This window comes from Temnothorax americanus, unplaced genomic scaffold, assembly GCF_048541705.1.
Source record: "Temnothorax americanus isolate GAGA-0224 unplaced genomic scaffold, ASM4854170v1 Scaffold11, whole genome shotgun sequence".
NCBI lineage: Eukaryota > Metazoa > Arthropoda > Insecta > Hymenoptera > Formicidae > Temnothorax > Temnothorax americanus.
Genome location: NW_027509242.1, coordinates 4,770,990 through 4,788,998, shown reverse-complemented (window position 1 = coordinate 4,788,998; position 18,009 = coordinate 4,770,990). Strand labels below are relative to the sequence as shown.

General features: G+C 32.2%; 2 protein-coding genes across 5 annotated transcripts; one reads left to right on the top strand and one right to left on the bottom strand.

The window, feature by feature from the left end:
• The first annotated feature begins 2,623 nt into the window (after nt 1-2,623).
• On the top strand, nt 2,624-3,946 carry LOC143908235 (uncharacterized). Its single transcript, XM_077425739.1, has one exon. It carries the CDS (start codon nt 2,624-2,626, stop codon nt 3,944-3,946), a length of 1,323 nt encoding a protein of 440 aa, XP_077281865.1.
• An 833-nt stretch (nt 3,947-4,779) lies between these two features.
• On the bottom strand, nt 4,780-12,630 carry LOC143906185 (aromatase-like). Of its 4 annotated transcripts, none has more exons than XM_077422082.1 (6): nt 12,419-12,630; nt 10,081-10,143; nt 5,875-6,008; nt 5,747-5,813; nt 5,369-5,463; nt 4,780-5,305 (listed from the first exon to the last, which is right to left on the bottom strand). In XM_077422082.1, the coding sequence occupies exons 3-6, from the start codon at nt 5,884-5,886 to the stop codon at nt 5,120-5,122; spliced, it is 360 nt and encodes a 119-aa protein (XP_077278208.1). In that variant the 5' UTR covers nt 5,887-6,008; nt 10,081-10,143; nt 12,419-12,630; the 3' UTR covers nt 4,780-5,119. The 4 variants fall into 4 exon arrangements, with proteins under 4 accessions (XP_077278208.1, XP_077278192.1, XP_077278201.1 ...); XM_077422066.1 differs by having other exon boundaries at nt 5,882-6,008; XM_077422093.1 differs by having other exon boundaries at nt 5,236-5,319; nt 5,882-6,008.
• Between the last annotated feature and the right edge of the window lie 5,379 nt (nt 12,631-18,009).

Sequence of the window (18,009 nt, the reverse complement as noted above, 5' to 3'; positions counted from 1 at the left end):
TAAATTATAAAGCTTAATAAAATTGTGTATAAAATCGGATGTATAAGAATAATATCAACAACAGAATTAAATATAATTAAATGTTTTACAATTAGTTAAATGTATGCAATTCGAACCTTTCATGAGCGCTTCTATAAATTTAAAAATATCTGAATAAAATTAAAGATTTCCAGTATACGTGTATATGTAAGAAACATAATTAAAATCATATTTACTTAACAATTTTTGTTATTGTTTTAAAATAGAGGAGACCGGGGCTATCTGTTTACGTTGTTTGAAAGTTTATTGAAAAACTAATACAAATATTTTGCTAAACATTTTAATGCTGTAACCTTTTAAAATTTCTATTTTAAAAAACGTAATTAGAATCGTTCATCTGTTAACATTTTAAAGAGATAAATTTTTTTAATGGGCAAGTTGAGCGTATAGACAGAAATCCCGCATACGAGACTATCTGGCCACATTCAAGAGGCTATCTGTTCACATAATGAAAAACATATTATTTATATTAATTTTGCTTCCATTTACAATATAGCACAAATGACCTGACCGTGGCAACCTGCGAGAGCCAGGGGAACATGAAGCTTCTTCTGGCTTCTGCATACATGCCATATGATAAAGCTAAACCACCACCAGAGGCCGTCCAAAACCTGGTACTGGGAGCCAGGAAGCAAGGAAGACAACTGGTGATAGGATGCGATGCCAATGGACATCACATCCAATGGGGAAGCAAGGATATAAATGAGAGAGGTGAGTCAATAATGGATTTTATTCTTACAAATAACCTGACCGTTTGCAATAGAGGCAATATGCCGACGTTTGTGAACAAGGTTAGAGAAGAGGTGATAGATCTGACCTTGTCCAGACGAGGAGGGGTTGATAGTTGAGGACTGGAGGGTCTCCTTAAAACGTTTCTTCTCGGATCATAGGAGAATTTTATTTAGAATAAACCGCACGGCCCCAACTAGCAAGCCCTTTAGGAACCTTAAAAGAACGAACTGGGAAATGTTTAGCAAACTCGTGGAGGGGTACGGGGATTGGGGACCAAAGTTTTAAATGTCAAAGTACCCATCTATCGAGGGAATAGAAGCTTTAGTTAATGAACTAGAAGTTGCATTAATAAGGGCTTTCAAAAAATCCTGCCCTGTTAGCCGCTCACGCAAGGCCACCAAACCCTGGTGGAATGGGGAGCTTAGGCAACTAAGGACGGAAACAAGGAAGCTCTACAACAATGCAAAAAGGGATAAGACAAAAGAGAGCTGGGATATATATAAGACCAGCTTTAATGAGTTTAAGTATAAGATAAAAGAAGCAAAGTGGGAATCGTTTAAGGAGTTCAGTGAATCCTTTATGGATACTAGCGAGGCCGCAAGGTTCAGAAAGGTGTTATCAAAGGATCCAGCGATCCCAAGTAACATCATGAAACCGGATGGCTCGTGGACTGAGTCCAACAACAAGACCCTGGAACTTCTTATGAACACCCACTTTCCTGGGTGCGGGAACATTGATTACAATGACGTAAGAAAGGATGATTCCCACAGGCGGGAGGATTTGATGACCCCTGCGGAGAGAGAAACGAGGGCGGAGATGATCGTCACAGAAGAGAGAGTATTATGGGCGGTGCATTCCTTTGGCCCATACAAATCTGCGGGCCCGGATGGGATACTACCCATTATGCTACAAAAATCTCTGAGCAGCATTATTGGGATGCTACAGAGAATCTTCGTGGAATGTCTTACATTAGGTTACATACCGAGAAGATGGAGAGAGGTAAGAGTGGCTTTTATAACTAAGGCTGGTAAACCGAGTCACACTACGCCAAAAGATTTTAGGCCTATTAGTTTATCATCATTTCTGTTGAAGACACTAGAGAGACTGATAGACATGCATATAAAAGAGACCACAAACATAGAAAATCTGTGCAAAATGCAACATGCCTATCTAAGAGGCAAATCGGTCGAAAGCGCACTACACGTGGTTGTCGGAACAATTGAAAAATCCCTCAAAGACAAAGAATACACTTTGGCTGCATTCCTGGACATAGAGGGGGCTTTCAATAACGTCAAAACTGAATCTATAAAAGAGGCTTTAGAAACACTAGGGGTAGAGCATATGGTCACGGAGTGGGTGATAAGGATGCTGGAAAGCAGAGTTATTACCTCGGAAATAGGCAACAGCTCTACTAGCAAGAAGGCAACAAGAGGCACACCGCAAGGAGGAGTGATATCACCGCTATTGTGGTTGATCGTGATAAACAAGATCCTAACAACCTTTAAAGAGAAAGGGATCAAAATGATAGCATATGCAGATGACGTAGTCAATACTGATCACAGGCAAATACTTGTCTACAATCAGTGAGATTATGGAATCTGCGCTAAAAGAACTATCAAAGTGGGCAGGAGAGAATGGTCTAGGGGTAAACCCGAGCAAGACCGAGCTTATCCTATTCACAAGAAAGTATAAAATACCCAATTTCACACCACCAAAACTGGAGGGGAGGGCACTTACACTTTCAAAGGAAATTAAATACCTTGGAATCATCCTAGACTCCAAACTCTCATGGAAAAGGAACGTGGAGGAAAGAATGAGGAAAGAAATGACTGCCTACTATGCATGTAGGAAAATGTTTGGAAGGAAATGGGGCCTGATGCCGCAAATCATGCATTGGATGTACACTGCGGTAATAAGACCGATCATTACATACGGAGCATTAGTCTGGTGGAAAGCCATGAACAAGGAGGTAAACAAAAAGAGCCTCACCAAGGTACAAAGGCTTGCAGCCCTGGGTATCACAGGAGTGAGGAATAACACAGCACAAGCTGCATTGGAGGCAATCTTGAACCTACAACCACTTGAGTTGTACGTTAAAGGCCAAGCAGCAAAAGGAGCCGTAAGGCTCAGGGAGTCAAATCTCTGGAAGCCGATCAACTACGGACATTCAAGAATACTGGAAGAAATCGGGAAACTGAACAGTAACAAAGGACTAAACCTGAATAGTCCAACGGACTACTTAGTTGCCAGGCATAACTTCGAGGGGTGTGTTAACATACGCATCCCCTCTAAGGAGGAATGGGAGGATAACTCGGTGATAAATGAACATGAGACATCAGTCTACACCGATGCCTCCATAACCAAAACGGGTGCAGGCATTGGAATCTACTCTGAGGCGCTCAACATCCAGAAGTCATACAGACTAAAGAACGGTTACCACGCCATACAGGCAGAAATCTGTGCAATAAGGGAGGCAGCCAAGCTAGTCTGGGTGAGTGGCAAACCATTAAGGGATGTCACAATCTACTCTGACAGTCAGGCTGCGCTCAGAAGTATTGCATCAAAAACAGTGAGATCAAAGGTAGTGATGAGTTGCCAAGAAGCACTGTCCTGGCTCCGCGGCGGCAAGGTCGGTCTGCGCTGGGTTCCCGGTCACAAAAATGTGGTAGGGAACATAGGTGCGGACAGACTGGCAAAGCTGGGGGCGGGAGGGAACGGTGCGGAGGTAATAGACTCCCTACTACCACCGATCAGTTCACTGAAAGATGCCATAGAGGAAATTATACTGGAGAAACATAAAGAGATTTGGCAAAACCGGAATGATTGCGGGATAGCCCGAAATCTCTGGCCCAAGATAAATAACAACAGGACTGGGCAACTATTGAAACACAAGAAGAACCTGGTTCGCATAGCAGCAGGAGTTGTCACAGGAAACTGTGCGGTCGGAGTGAACCTCCAGAAATGGAAAATCACAGATGACAGCTACTGCAGAGAATGCAACGAGGAAGAGGAAAAAATTGAGCATCTGATGTGCTGGTGTCCAGCCCTAGAAAACCGACGCCTCCAGACAATGGGACAAGAATTTCTGGATGAACTGGAAGACGCAGCAGAGATGGTCATTGACAATATAATGAGCTTCGCACGGAACTGGAAGTGTTTCAGCGCGAGGTGGTAAAGACGGGTCAAGGGTTTAAAAATAGGGTATCACAATGGACCTCAGGTCTTCGAGTGAATGGTCACTAGATGATCACACCCTTTCACCTAACCTAACCTAAATAAAAGCGTTAAGATTGATGAAATAAAATTGAAGTTTAGCACGACAATATCTACAGAGAAGCCTTTAAAAGTCAAACTTGAGATACGGTATTTCTAATAAAATAATTTAAAGATATGTTAAATATAAAAGATTATATTTTTGTATAATATTCTGCGCACGCGCGCGCATATATTATGTTGATGCATATATTAGGTTGGTTTCAGTTTAATATTTTTTTACTTTGTAATATTGTAAGAAGTGGAATGTAACAATAAAATGTATTGAAGTAAATTTCTCTCTCTCTTTCTCTCTTTCTCTCTCAAGATTTTTAGCTTTTATTAATTTTTAATGCGTTTAATTCTTAACAAAACGATTAATTTAGTATTTTAACCTTCTACTTTCTTTTTTTAATTGCCTTTTTTGTTTTGCCTTTTTTCCCTATGAGCGTAAATAATAGTTTGCAGAGTGATAATAAGACCTGCTCGGTCAAAGCACGTGTTATGAAACTTTTTAGAATGGATTCCGATTGGAGAATTATTTCGTTTTTCCTAGAAAATATAATAGAAATCTAGGAAGTAACTGAACAATTTTGAATCAAAATCCATTCCAAAAATCAATCAAAGAATATGGAGCATTGAATCGTAACTGGGTGTTGGTGTTAGAATATTCTATATTTAAGTTCTATATTTAAGTAATCCGAAAAGTTTTGTAATCGTGCCCAGGTGTTTAATCGCAAACGCGATATCGATTTCTTTTCTTTTCTTTTAATGAAGTGGCATAACAAGGCGAGAAAAAATTTGTACTCGCAATCGTGGCAACGAGAGTATAGTTTTTAATTACCTGAATCGGTAATTAAAGAGGAAATGTCATGAAGACACAAAAAAAAAAGATTTTCGACGACGCGAAGAGGCGCGACGCTTCTTATTGTGCTCATTATTTTTTCTTTTACGAGAATCCGGATAACGTTCTGTTTTAAATTTAACCAACAATAATACAAGACAATTTTAAACATTCGCGTCTTTAATAACGTTGAATTGTAAAAGTCAGTATCAGTACTAAAAAGCTCGATGGAAAGTTCGGAAAGCAGTTCGTTTATGAAAGACGATTAGTCGTTGTCGTCGATCGCGTTGCAGACCAAACGCGGAATACCTCCACCATACCCTGACCTTTTAGACGGATAATTAATAACTTGTTGTCGAACATACATACTTGTACTTTTGGGAAATTTGCTAACATGAAGATAACAAAATTCATCGCAATACTGATTGAGTCACTGGCCTATGGGTACATAACTATTTTAATATTTATTTATTTATAAATATTATGAAATATTGTACGTACCGTTAATAGCATCGTTGTTACATAATCGCAAATCCGCTCTGACGTGAAATTTTCTTTGCGAGATGTTTCCATCAGAATGTCGAAGAACGTTCTATCTATATTATATATAACAAAAAGTATAAATATGAATTAAAATGTTTATCATACTTATTTAATCTTGTGTTGGTAAACTTTAAGATTAAATTGCATGTTTCCTACATAAAAATTGAAATTAAATTTAGGATAAGAAACGATTTCTTACACGTACAATGTATAAAATGAAACACAGCATTTTAATATTGCTTTAAAGACAGCTTCGAGCAATTAATTTGTCTGTCATTTTGCAAACGCTGCATTTTCCTAAAAATCATGCTTTATGTAAAATGGGGATAAACTTACGAATTTGATTATTTTCATCCTCGAGTGTATCCGGATTATTTAGTTTACGTATGCGCTGCTGTATCATCTGTATAATAATAAATTACGTAATGGACAAAATAATTCAGAATGTTAACAAATATAATTACCATATACCTCATCGGTAAGAGAATACACCAAATTTATATCTTTTTTCTGTTTGCCTCCCAAAGTAGTGAGATTGAATATAACATCAGAAAATAATAATGTATTCTTCATTCTATGTAAAAGAATATTTTTTGACCTAAAACATCGTTTTTAATGAAGCAATGTCAAACTTTGCATAATTATATATCTAGAGTATTAAGTCCAAATAACACAAAATAATTTGTTTATCTGAAACATTGTTTTTTAATGAAACAACATGAAACTTTGCATAATTATATAGGTATGTATTATCTAAATTGTTATAACACAAAACAATTTTTTGTGCTACAAAGCGGTTTTAGAAATAAAAATATTCTACTCTTAATGCCCGATCTACAATAGCTGTAGTAAGCTGTAGTAAGCCTCAAGATGTAAGAAATTGACCAATCACAGTCGATTATTCTCCTCACATTCGCCTGTAATTGGTCAATTTCTTACAGCTTGAGACTTACTACAGCTATTGTAGATCGGGCATAAAGCGTCGTCTACAATACACGGAGTAAACATGGAGTAAGGAGTAAGAGTAGGCGTAAGAGAGCTATTTTCAGTTTAAGAGAGCTAACGTAAGGGCGTAAGTAAGCAAAATATTTTAATTTTTTTTTACTCTTTCTCCTACTCTTACTCTTACTCTTACACTTACGCTCGGACAATCTGGAAGCAACAGGTTATAACGCTTACTCCTGCCTACTCTTACTCTTTATTCTATACGTTTACTCTGTGTATTGTAAATGACGCTTTAAAGAAAATCGATTTTTGCATTTCTAAGTAAATGTCATTGAAACGAGAAAAGATATGAAAAAATAGTTTAAACAAAAATTTGATCATTTTAAATGTATTTTAGGTAATTATGCAGTATAGAAGAAGCACCTCCGATGACCTTGACCTTGACATATGTTGTCAAGGTCACCCTCCTGAGTGACCTTCAGAAGGTTTTAACCGTCGCTCGTTTTTTATTAAAAAGTTATTAACAAAAAAAAGTTTGGCGACCTCACCGATTTCAATGACCTTGATATATGTTGTCAAGGTCATGACCACGAGTGACCTTCAAAAAGTTTTAGCCGTCGCTCGCTATTTGTTAAAAAGATATTAACAAAAAAAGTTTGGAAAGTATAATATAGCATATATAGGTGCATATATAGGTTAGTTGACGCGCTTTAAACACTTAAATACTTTTAAAGCGCGTCACTAACCTACATAGGTACGATTTACTGCTTTAAATGTTGTGTTTTGGTAAAGCAGCGATTTTTTCGCAAAATAATGTATTCTCTGCTTTAACAAAAAAATTTCAATTTATCAACAATTTACTGCTTTAAATGTTGTGTTTTGGTAAAGCAGCGACTTTCTCGCGAAATAAATTATTCTCTGCTTTAAAGAAAAACGTAATATTAGTCGTTTATGCCTCTCAGTACTTAAAATAACTGCTATATTTTCGAAACTTTTTTTGTTTATAACTTTTTAATAAAAAACGAGCGACGGCTAAAACCTTCTGAAGGTCACTCAGGAGGGTGACCTTGACAACATATGTCAAGGTCAAGGTCATCGGAGGTGCTTCCCCTATACTGCATAATTACCGTATTTTACAATAGTGTATCTTAATTATTTAAAAATGCCCTCAACACTCGTTATTGTTTTTGAATATTAAAAAAAATCCTTTAAGTTATAAAATTATATTAAAGCTTATATTGCGCCATATTCAACCATGTATCATGCATAAAATTGTGTTGCAAAATATAAGATAATTCTTGTATTTATTTTTGCAAGATAAGATAAGAACGTACACTATCTATACTAGTCTTACCCAGCACTGTTTGATGATGGTTTACAGTTTATATACATACGTAGTCTGTTTAAAAAGTAATGAGACTGAATTATTTTCTCAACAATTGGTAACACTGTCAAAACGAAACTGCAGTGGATCAAAATAAGCTACATTCATACTCTACTTTCAATTAAAATTTCAAGTTGAAAACATTAAACGTTTGTGATTCTACAATCATTTGTATAACAGTATGTTTGGGTGACGCGTCACAAAAACGGAACATAAGAATATCGAGCAGCGTTATGTGGCCAAATTCTATGTCAAACTCCAGGACAATGCGATAGAAACATTTAAGAAGTTGAAACAGACTTACAGAGATATCAAATTCTATACCGCGCGGGCACAAGGCATTTTTAGATGACAGTGAAGTTATGAAAATGAATCTCGTTCTGGATTAATAATGACAATAAACAATTTGGTGATTCAAATTAATTTAATTGATCACCAATCATTCTCACTGTCAACTTTTCAAATGTTTCTCTGTCACGTTATCCTGAAATTTGACACAGAAATTGCTATGTGTCAAACTTCGTATAACGTACGCTGCTCGATTTTCTTGTGTTCCATTTTTGTGACGCGTCACCCAAGCATACATGCAGTTATACAAAACAAATAATTGTAGAATCATAAGTGTTAATGTTATCAACTTGAAATTTTAACTGAAATAGAGTATAAATGTAGCTTTCGATCCACTGTAGTCTCGTTTTGACAGTGTTACTATAGTTATTGAAAAAAATTCAATTTTATTACTTTTCAAACAGACCACGTGCATATATATATATATATATATATATATATATATATATATATTTCTTCTTTGTAAGTTTTTGCAATACATGCAACGATAATACGTAGCAATATGTAAAGTCTAATTACGTAAATAACCTTTATATGTATATTACATATATGCATTACAACCTTTTATAATATAAAAAACGGATTGTATCTTTGGTGATATATTGAAAATCATAATTTTAAACGATTATAATTTTAAAATAGTATTTTGCGAATTAAATTTAATTTAAGATGTAAAAGCATAATAATATCAGAAAAATTTGCAATGTTTTATAACATTTTTTTTCAATGAGAATCAGGTTGTATTTAATAATTGTAAATACTTTTTCTTTTGTTCCAAAAATTAGTAAATATAGTTAGTATAATATAATATTTTTATAATAAATCGTTTTTTACGCAAAGTTTCAGATTCTTTTAAATTATCGCGTTACAGAATCGTCTTTTGTAGAAAAAATATATAGTTTGTTCAGTAACATGATAAATATTATATAATTTACTTATAGCAAAAATTAACTTTAAATAAATTAACAAATTTCTCTAAAATTTTCTTGATACACAAAAATGTATTTTTTTAGGAAAATATAAAAATTTTATTTAAATAGATTTATTCGTAGGGGAGACTGCGGTGAAGTCGTCACCGGGGCGGAGTCGTCATTGCAATTATCTCGAAATCTGTATGTTGTGTGAACTCGTCATTAATACTGTAAATAGTGAGATTATGTGTCATGTTGTGATTCTTATCGAGGCAAACGTGTTTTTGAAGGTCAAAAGTAAAATTTTTTGCGCGTCAAAAATTTGTAATATCTTAAATATTATTGTCTCTCCGAATCAAAGTAAGTGATTCTAAAGAGTAATGCATGCTGAACACGAATCCAGTAAAGTTTTTTTTTATTTTTATTGATTTCTAATATTTTATGACCGACTAAACTTGAAACTTGTGCCCGAGGCAAAGTCATCACCAAGCCATATCATGGAAGCTTCCGGCGAAAATCAAAGTCAAAGAAGCAGCAGTGGTCAGATTCCGGCGAGGACTTGGATAATATGTGCTGCGTGGTGTTCAGAGATGACAGAATAGAGCTGACAAAAAAACGTGCGAGCGTATAAGGTACATAAGTGTGTGCGCTTTTCTTGTAATTATTTTCCGCTATCGTGTTTTTAATTAATGTTTTCATTTTTTTATTAAAAAATAATTAATAAAATGTATTCTATTATTTTTTATGATTAGAATTATGAATTTTTATTTAATTCAGTTCGAGAATGGAGTGACGACTTTGCCCCTGCAATTTTGACATTTCAATTTTTGCATTTTTGTTGTTTTTACTTTATACCAGTTGAACAAAGCGACGTAGACCAAAAATGTCCGTATAAATTTTGTAGCCAAGGATTCACTCTTTACAATGGTATACCACATTTTACTAAAATTATTTATTTTGTTGTTAAAAATCGGCACCGAAAAAATAGTGACAACTTCGCCCCAGTCTTCTCTATTAAATAATATTGATGTTACACAATTTTATTAATTATGAGCATTTAGAATTTAAAAAAATGTTATTACCTTTTAACTGCTTTTAGATAGTCATTGTTTTATTTGGTTCCAACTTGATACCCGTCATAGAATCTTTATAATAATAACATAAAAAGAATTCTATTATTTATCTATATATAAAACTAGCTAGATATATAGATATAGATATATAGAATGTCTGTATGTATGTATGTTCTTTATACACTCTTAAACTATTCGACCGAATTTTTCCCATAAGTATATAAAATAGGGGATGAATTTTCCGGGGAGTGTTATAGAGCGTATAGTTTTTCGTTACCGATCTTTTTGGGAACCGGTATCCGAAATTTTTCCAGTTTTTCAGGAAATAATTGACCGAATCTTAAAGAATTGTATATAAAACAGGTGTAGAATTTCCCAAAGAGTGTCATAAAATGTATAATTTTTGTTACCGATCTTTTGGGAAATTGGTGTCAAAAATTTTTCCAAATTTTTGAGAAATAATTGATCGAATCTTAAAGAATTGTACATAAAACAAGGGTAGAATTTTCCGGGAAGTGCTATAAACTGTATAGTTTTTCGTTACCAATCTTTTTTGGAACCGGTTCCAAAATTTTTTTAATTTTTCATTGCTTTCTCATAGTTTTTAAGTGTGCAAGTATTAACCTGCACATTGCTTCTTTATAGTTTTTAAGTGTACAAGTAGAAACCTTCGCTCACAAAGCTCCTCTATGAGAAAGCTTGTATTTTATTCGGTGTATAATTATTAGTATTTATTTGTTTTGGCTTCCTCATAGAGGAAGCTTGTGAGCGAGTTTCTCTCTGGCGAAGGTTTCTACTTGCACACTAAAAAACTATAAAGAAGCAATGTGCAGGTTTTTACTTGCACACTTAAAAACTATGAAGAAGCAATGTGCTGCAAGTTCCTTTTATTTTTACTTTTATTTTGATAAAAATTTATACATTTTTATTTAATTTTAAGGAAGTTTTAATTTTTCCATAGTATATAAATACCTGTAGGTTTTCTAATTTCCGCAATTTTTGAGATATTGGGCCATTTTTTTTGTGAATATGTAATATTTAAAATATTGGCAATTTTTTTAATTCTACTGTATTTTTCAGTTTTTTCTACCCCTATTTCATATATAATTCTTTAAAATTTATGGTTAATCAGTTCTTGAGTTATATAGAAATTTCAGTAAACTGATTGTTTTTTTTTAACAGAAATTGGTAAAATTGGTATTGGTAATTGTTAATAATAAAGGTATTATTAGCAATTTTTATTAATTTTATTATATTCTTTAGTTTTTTCTACCCCTATTTCATATATAATTCGTTAAGATTTGGTTGATTAGTTCTGGAGTTATAGAAATTTCGGTAAATTTGGCACACACACACACACACACATACATACATACAGACATTTTTTAATGCAATTTTTTGACATTTTAGAACACTCTGAACATATTAGCATCAAAAACTCAAAAAACAATATTTTCTTTGGTTTTTTCTACCTCTATTTTATATATACATTTTTTTAATTTGGTTGATTAGAGCCAAGTTTATACGCAATCAAAGGTTCATATACAAATTTACAAAAACAAAGTTTCCTCTATGTGGAAGCAAAATTAATATAAATAATATGTTTTTTATTGTGTGAACAGATAGCCTCTTGAATGTGGCCAGATAGTCCCGTATGCGGGATTTCTGTCTATACGCTCAACTTGCCCATTAAAAAAATTTATCTCTTTAAAATGTTAACAGATGAACGATTCTAATTACGTTTTTTAAAATAGAAATTTTAAAAGGTTACAGCATTAAAATGTTTAGCAAAATATTTGTATTAGTTTTTCAATAAACTTTCAAACAACGTAAACAGATAGCCCCGATCTCCTCTACTTTAAAACAATAACAAAAATTGTTAAGTAAATATGATTTTAATTATGTTTCTTACATATACACGTATACTGGAAATCTTTAATTTAATTCAGATATTTTTAAATTTAGAAGCGTTCATGAAAGGTTTGAAAATTGTATACATTTAACTAAAACATTTAATTATATTTAATTCTGTTGTTGATATTATTCTTATACATCCGATTTTATACACAATTTTATTAAACTTTATAATTTAATTTTATAAAGTTTTTTTTCTAATAAAATAATATTTAGAGTAAAATAATATCTAAGAATTAATTTGGCGAAAAAAATAGTGCTTAACACACTCATAAAACTTAATCTCATCTTTAGTCATTATACTAAATTAATAACTGTCATAATCATGATTAATTCTATTTGGGATATTTACTTCAGAAAATTTCAATGCCAATTTTTTAATTTTGTGTAGTTTGATAATATTTATAATATATATGTAGTTTAAAAATATTACCTTCACCACCCAACAACACATGACCGTTACCAATAAATGGCCATGTTTTAGGTCCTGGTAAACCATCTAGCCTTCTAATAAAAAATACTCGGCGGCAGTTCCAAAGAAAGTAACTTATAACAACAATTGCCAGACAAATCAATACACTATTTTCAAACAACATTGTAGTTAACAATGACCATGCAAAGTATTAGTTTAACTTGATATAAGTATTACTATCCGAATGAGGATATTGTTGGCTTCGTGTTTCTTTTATTATGTTTCCCCCGCCCAAGCCAACAAATCTGACGAGTTTAATAACACTGTTGCGTAAATCATTTTTTTTTTAATACGTAGTATTGTAAAAAAGAAAGTAGTTTGATGTGTTATAAAGTTGAATCTGCTCTCACAATTTTGCTATCGCATCATTTAAAAAAAAAAAAAGGTGCAAATTACAAACTTGCACATTGCTTCCTCATTATTACGGGAAGCTTTTATTTTATTTAATGTATAATTATTAATATTTATTTTTATGGCTTTCTCATTGAGGAAGCTTTGTGAGCAAAAGGTTCTACTAGACAAAATTCATATATAATATTGCATGATATATAATCTTTTACATATATTTATAATTTTTTATATATATTTATTTCATATATAAAAAATTTGGTTGATTAGACTAAACTTTATCAGCGTTTTATGTATGTACAAAATGTCTGTAACTCCAGAACTAATTAACCAGATCTTAATTAATTATATATGAAATAGGGGTAGAAAAAACTGAAAAATTTAATAGAATTAGATATAGATCGCTATATCAAATATTGAGAAAACTATAGGATAAAACACGCTTTTCTATATAAAAAAAAAATTTGAATAAAATCTATACCGGTCAACCGATTTTAATAAAATTTGAGGAGAACATATTTTCGATGATACTCTATCGATTAAAAAAAATGCATCCCAATATCTAAAAAATTGTAGAAGTAGATGCGTGTACAAAAAATCCGTACACACACACATACGTACATATTTCCGGACGTTTTTTACTAATACGATTTCTCGACATTTTGGAACATTCTAAACCTATTTCCATCAAAATCTCGAAAAAAATTTTTTCATTATCACAAAGCTTCCTCTATGAGGAAGCAATTGATGCAAAATGTCAATTTTAGTTATATTTATTAAAAATAAAGTAAATAAATTTTTATATTTTTACCTATCTAAAAATATATCCTTTATATAATATAAAAATGTATATTCTTTTATAAAGCGTTTCAAAAAAAGAGAAATATTAGAAATGTTTTTCATTAAAAAACATGATTGCACAATCAATTTACAAAACGATACTGAGAGCCTGCCTTCTATTTATAACCGTGTCATTGGTATTACGTAGGCTGCGGTCCACTTGACGCTACAAATGCTTCGAAGCATTCCTCTTCTCTTTTCTTTCAGTAAAGAAATAAGGAGAAGAAGGACGCTCCAAAGCATTTGTAGCGTCAAGTGGACCGCAGTCTTAGTCGGCTCTTCATATTTCAGTTCTGCTTGTTTTTTCACCAGAGCGCTGTTTTCCATTCGCGGATTACAAAATTATGTGAATTTTTTAGGAATTTTTCACCGTCCCGTTTTGAAAAAAAACCTACTCCAAAAACTTAACAAGTACAATTTTTGGATTAGATTTTTTTCAAAACGAGACGGTAAAAAATTCCCAAAAAATTCACATAATTCTATTTTGCATTCCAAAACAACATATTAAAATTTCATGAAACTCTGCATTTTGTTGTAGCCATCGAACCTCCTTAATATACAGCGACTAAAATAACGCGATAGCGCACAGAAAAAAAATAATATTCTTGATTTGAAAATATCTTTGGTTTTAACATGAAAATCTAGAAATAAGATTAATGCGTTAAATGTAGAAAACTTGCTTAAATGATGTCATTTTAGTTCATTATAGTTCAACCAAGAAAAAAAGTTGAAATTCTTATAAGAAGATTATAGATTGTTGTATATATATACAAAACAATGAATAATTAATTTGAGTATATAACTTTTGATTTGACACTTATTTTTTTTCTGTATGCAGAGAATTGTCATTCAAAATACGATATTTGTAGGCAAAGAAACACTGTCATTATTATACGCGAGATTGTTGTGTAGACAAAAATAAGAGATACGTCTTTTTTTATACGTGCCCATACGCATGTTTAGAGGGTAAACACCCCTTCGGAAAAATCAATTTTTCTCTTTCGGGCCGAATATCTCCGAAACTATAAGAGATAGATCAGTTTTTAAAAATGTAAATTAAATGGCTTCAAAAGTACTTTGAAATAATAACAAAATATTTTTTTTATTTTTCTTATTTTTTAACATACCCTCGCCACCAATACATTTTTTTCAAAATTTTAAAATTGTTTGATCAATTAAAAGATTGTTTTTTTTAAACAAATTTTGTACTTTAAATCTTATTGTCGCATACACATGTTTCGCATAGATAATAGATAAAAAACAAAATTGTATGAGAGAGGTTATACGATTTTATTATTACGATTTCTTTTACAATATAGGTGGCATCAATATTTTCGACAAACTGCAAAGAATTTTTCTACTAAATATGTCTTTCCTTGTTACGAATAAAATTGTAGATAACAATTACTAAAATGTGACATAAATTGTATATAAAAATATAACATTGATTGTTACTTTATAAAGATAATATTTGCTGCATAATTATATTGTGTCAACTCTTGTACGAATTTTCATTTATTTTTGGTTTTATATTACCCAGATACTAGAATTATGATAAAATAACGGCTAATGACGTTAATGGATCAAACTAGGCGTTTATTATGTCATCTTTTAACGTCACTCTATCATTATGTATAGTTATATTACCTACGTGTATTATTTTATTTGTTATGTATATAATTGTTTCGAATTAATAAATTTAGGTAAAAAAAAACGTGTAGTAATTCTTTTTCGATTTCTATAAGTGGAATCCTGCTGTTGTAATGCCAGAACTAAAGTAATCGCTATTTTACATATGTTTGTCCATACAAATCTCCCAATATTGGACTAACAAACTTTGAAAAATATTCGCAGGCAAACTGTAATGCATATTTAGACTTATCGACTTTTAATTAACAAACGCAGACGAATGAATTTGTGAGATATGTATGTGTAATAATATTAAAATCCAAAACTGAAAATTTTACAATATATTTATTTATTAACACGTCATATATCAAAAGTCTATTAAAATGCAATACAAAATATAGGTACTGTAATTTTTGTAATAATTATTTATTTTAAAACCTCTACATATGTAGGATAGCTAAACGAACAGAGTTACATACAAAAAATAATACAGTTTAACTTAAAAAATACTAGTATAATTTAACCATTTCTCTCTAATTCAATCGATCTGTTTCTTCTCATTTTGCAATATTTCTGCTAAAATATAAAAATATAACTAAGCCAATATTTTAAAACTTTAAAATACTCGGCAAGAAAATTAAAATTTGTTAAATATTTAAAAAATTTCACAAATTAAAATAATAATTAAATAGATGATTAAAATCAAATCCAAAAAAAAGATTTTATAAAATCTGTCTCTATAAAATCACAGTCGATTAATCTGATTGTGATTGGTCAATTCTTGCGACTCACGACTTTACAACTCGCATTGTAGACCTAGCATTACTTCAAGCATCTGTGGTATAAAACTAGTCCTTGTCGCGACTTGACTTAAACATCTGCGTTTATGAAAATTTTAACCAAAATAATCATAAAATTAGTAGTGTAGAAGTCAATGACAGCGGTGAATGCGTTTTATTATGGAAATGTGATCACCGCGATGAAAAAGATCATACTTCATGAAATGCTGTCGTTGATGAGCATGGTGTTCTTATGCGGGGTCTACAATGCAAGTCGCAAGTTGTGAGTCGCAAGAATTGACCAATCACAGTTGATTATTCTCTTCAAATTCGATTGTGATTGGTCCATTTCCTACTCACGACCCACGACTCGCATTGTAGAACTCGCATAACTTTGTCTCACTCCCACTTATAGCTTTGTCTCACTTCCACTAAAGAACCGGAAGCGTTGATCGGGAAATGGCGGAGCCAATCAGCGAGTTAAGCGGGGAGCACACACTTCTGCACAACGCATAATACGTAAGGGCCTTGGCACATAGAAAAACTTAAGCAGTTAAACTTAAGCAGTAAGAAATCAACGCAACGGTATGGATTCGCTACCGCTTAAGCCCTGGCCTTAAGTTCGTCACTGTGATTGGCTGATTTGCTTGCTGCTTGAGTTGTACTGGTTAAGGTTTTCTATGTGTCACGGCCTTAAGCATAAGAAAACTGATTGGTCTATTTCCTTATGCACATGTGTATGGACCAATCAACTTTCTTATGCTTACGCATTATGCGTTGTGCAGAAGTGTGTGCTCCCCGCATTAAACAAAGGAACACCATTGGCTTAACTCTTCCTTGACCAACTCATAAGTATTTGTGCACGTACTACGACGCCATACGCTGTTGGGAGATGAACATGCGCGGATTGCGCGGTAAAGTTAAGAACTAGGAGCCGTTATCAGTAGAGGGCCTCTAGATACGAGGGGCGCAATAGTTGATCTAAGTGCTGATTGGCTCGCGTGAATTGCATGCTTTATTCTTTTCATAAGCACATACTTGCATAACGTCAGCCTATAAAAAGATGACAGTACGACAGGCATAACCGCAAGTTTACGAGAAAAATATATTTTTTGCTATATAAATTGAAAACGATACGACGAAAAAGATTGAGAAAAAAGGAAGAGGTAAATTTTTGTTTGTATTAGATTTTGTCTAACATGATTTGAACTTGTTTAATATCTATTTATGTATTTTTGAAAATATTTTTAAATAATATGATTATTTTATATTAATAGGGACATAGAAAGTCTGAACGAAAAATCAAGAATATACCACGAACAAATTAAATGGTCAAGCAGTGAATTATAAATCATCTGATTTATTGTTAGAAAGTAATCTCCTGAAAAAGTGCAATATAAACATTTTCTAATGTTTGTAATATTTTATTTTGTAATAAATATATATATTTATATATATTTATATTTTGTCAATTTTGTGTCTTTATTTATATCTTACATATATACATATCTTATTTTTTTCAGCAAGCGACACAAATCGATACAAACATATTCTGTCTTCGTTATTCATTGGAGTTTAAAAACTTTTTAAAAAGTATATATCTATCCTATATCTATCCTCCTAATCTTACATTCCGTAATCTAAATTTATTCTCTAATTTTAACATTTCTAATTTTAATATAACTACCCAGTAAACACAAAGTAACAATAATATAACTGTTTTGTTATAATTTCTTACTCAACAATATAACTGTTATGTACAAGGCATATGTTATATTGCAGTTATATTATTGAGTGGAAAATTATAATATAACAATTATATTATTGTTACTTTTGTGTTTACTGAGTATTGATCGCCATGTTGCATGCTTTATTCTTTTGTGCAGCAATTTCAAGTTAATCAGTTTGCGCCCCTCGTATCTAGAGGCCCTCTAGTTATCAGCATTCAACATCAAT

What these genes read in the sequence shown, in the direction of transcription:
- LOC143908235 (XM_077425739.1), top strand. Translation starts at nt 2,624, where the DNA reads ATGTTTGGAAGGAAATGGGGCCTGATGCCGCAAATCATGCATTGGATG.
- LOC143906185 (XM_077422066.1), bottom strand. Translation starts at nt 5,983, where the DNA reads ATGAAGAATACATTATTATTTTCTGATGTTATATTCAATCTCACTACT. An exon ending in TGTATTCTCTTACCGATGAG is followed by an intron (nt 5,814 to 5,881) that starts GTATATGGTAAT and finishes ATTATTATACAG; the next exon opens with ATGATACAGCAGCGCATACG. An exon ending in TAACAACGATGCTATTAACG is followed by an intron (nt 5,306 to 5,368) that starts GTACGTACAATA and finishes ATGTACCCATAG; the next exon opens with GCCAGTGACTCAATCAGTAT.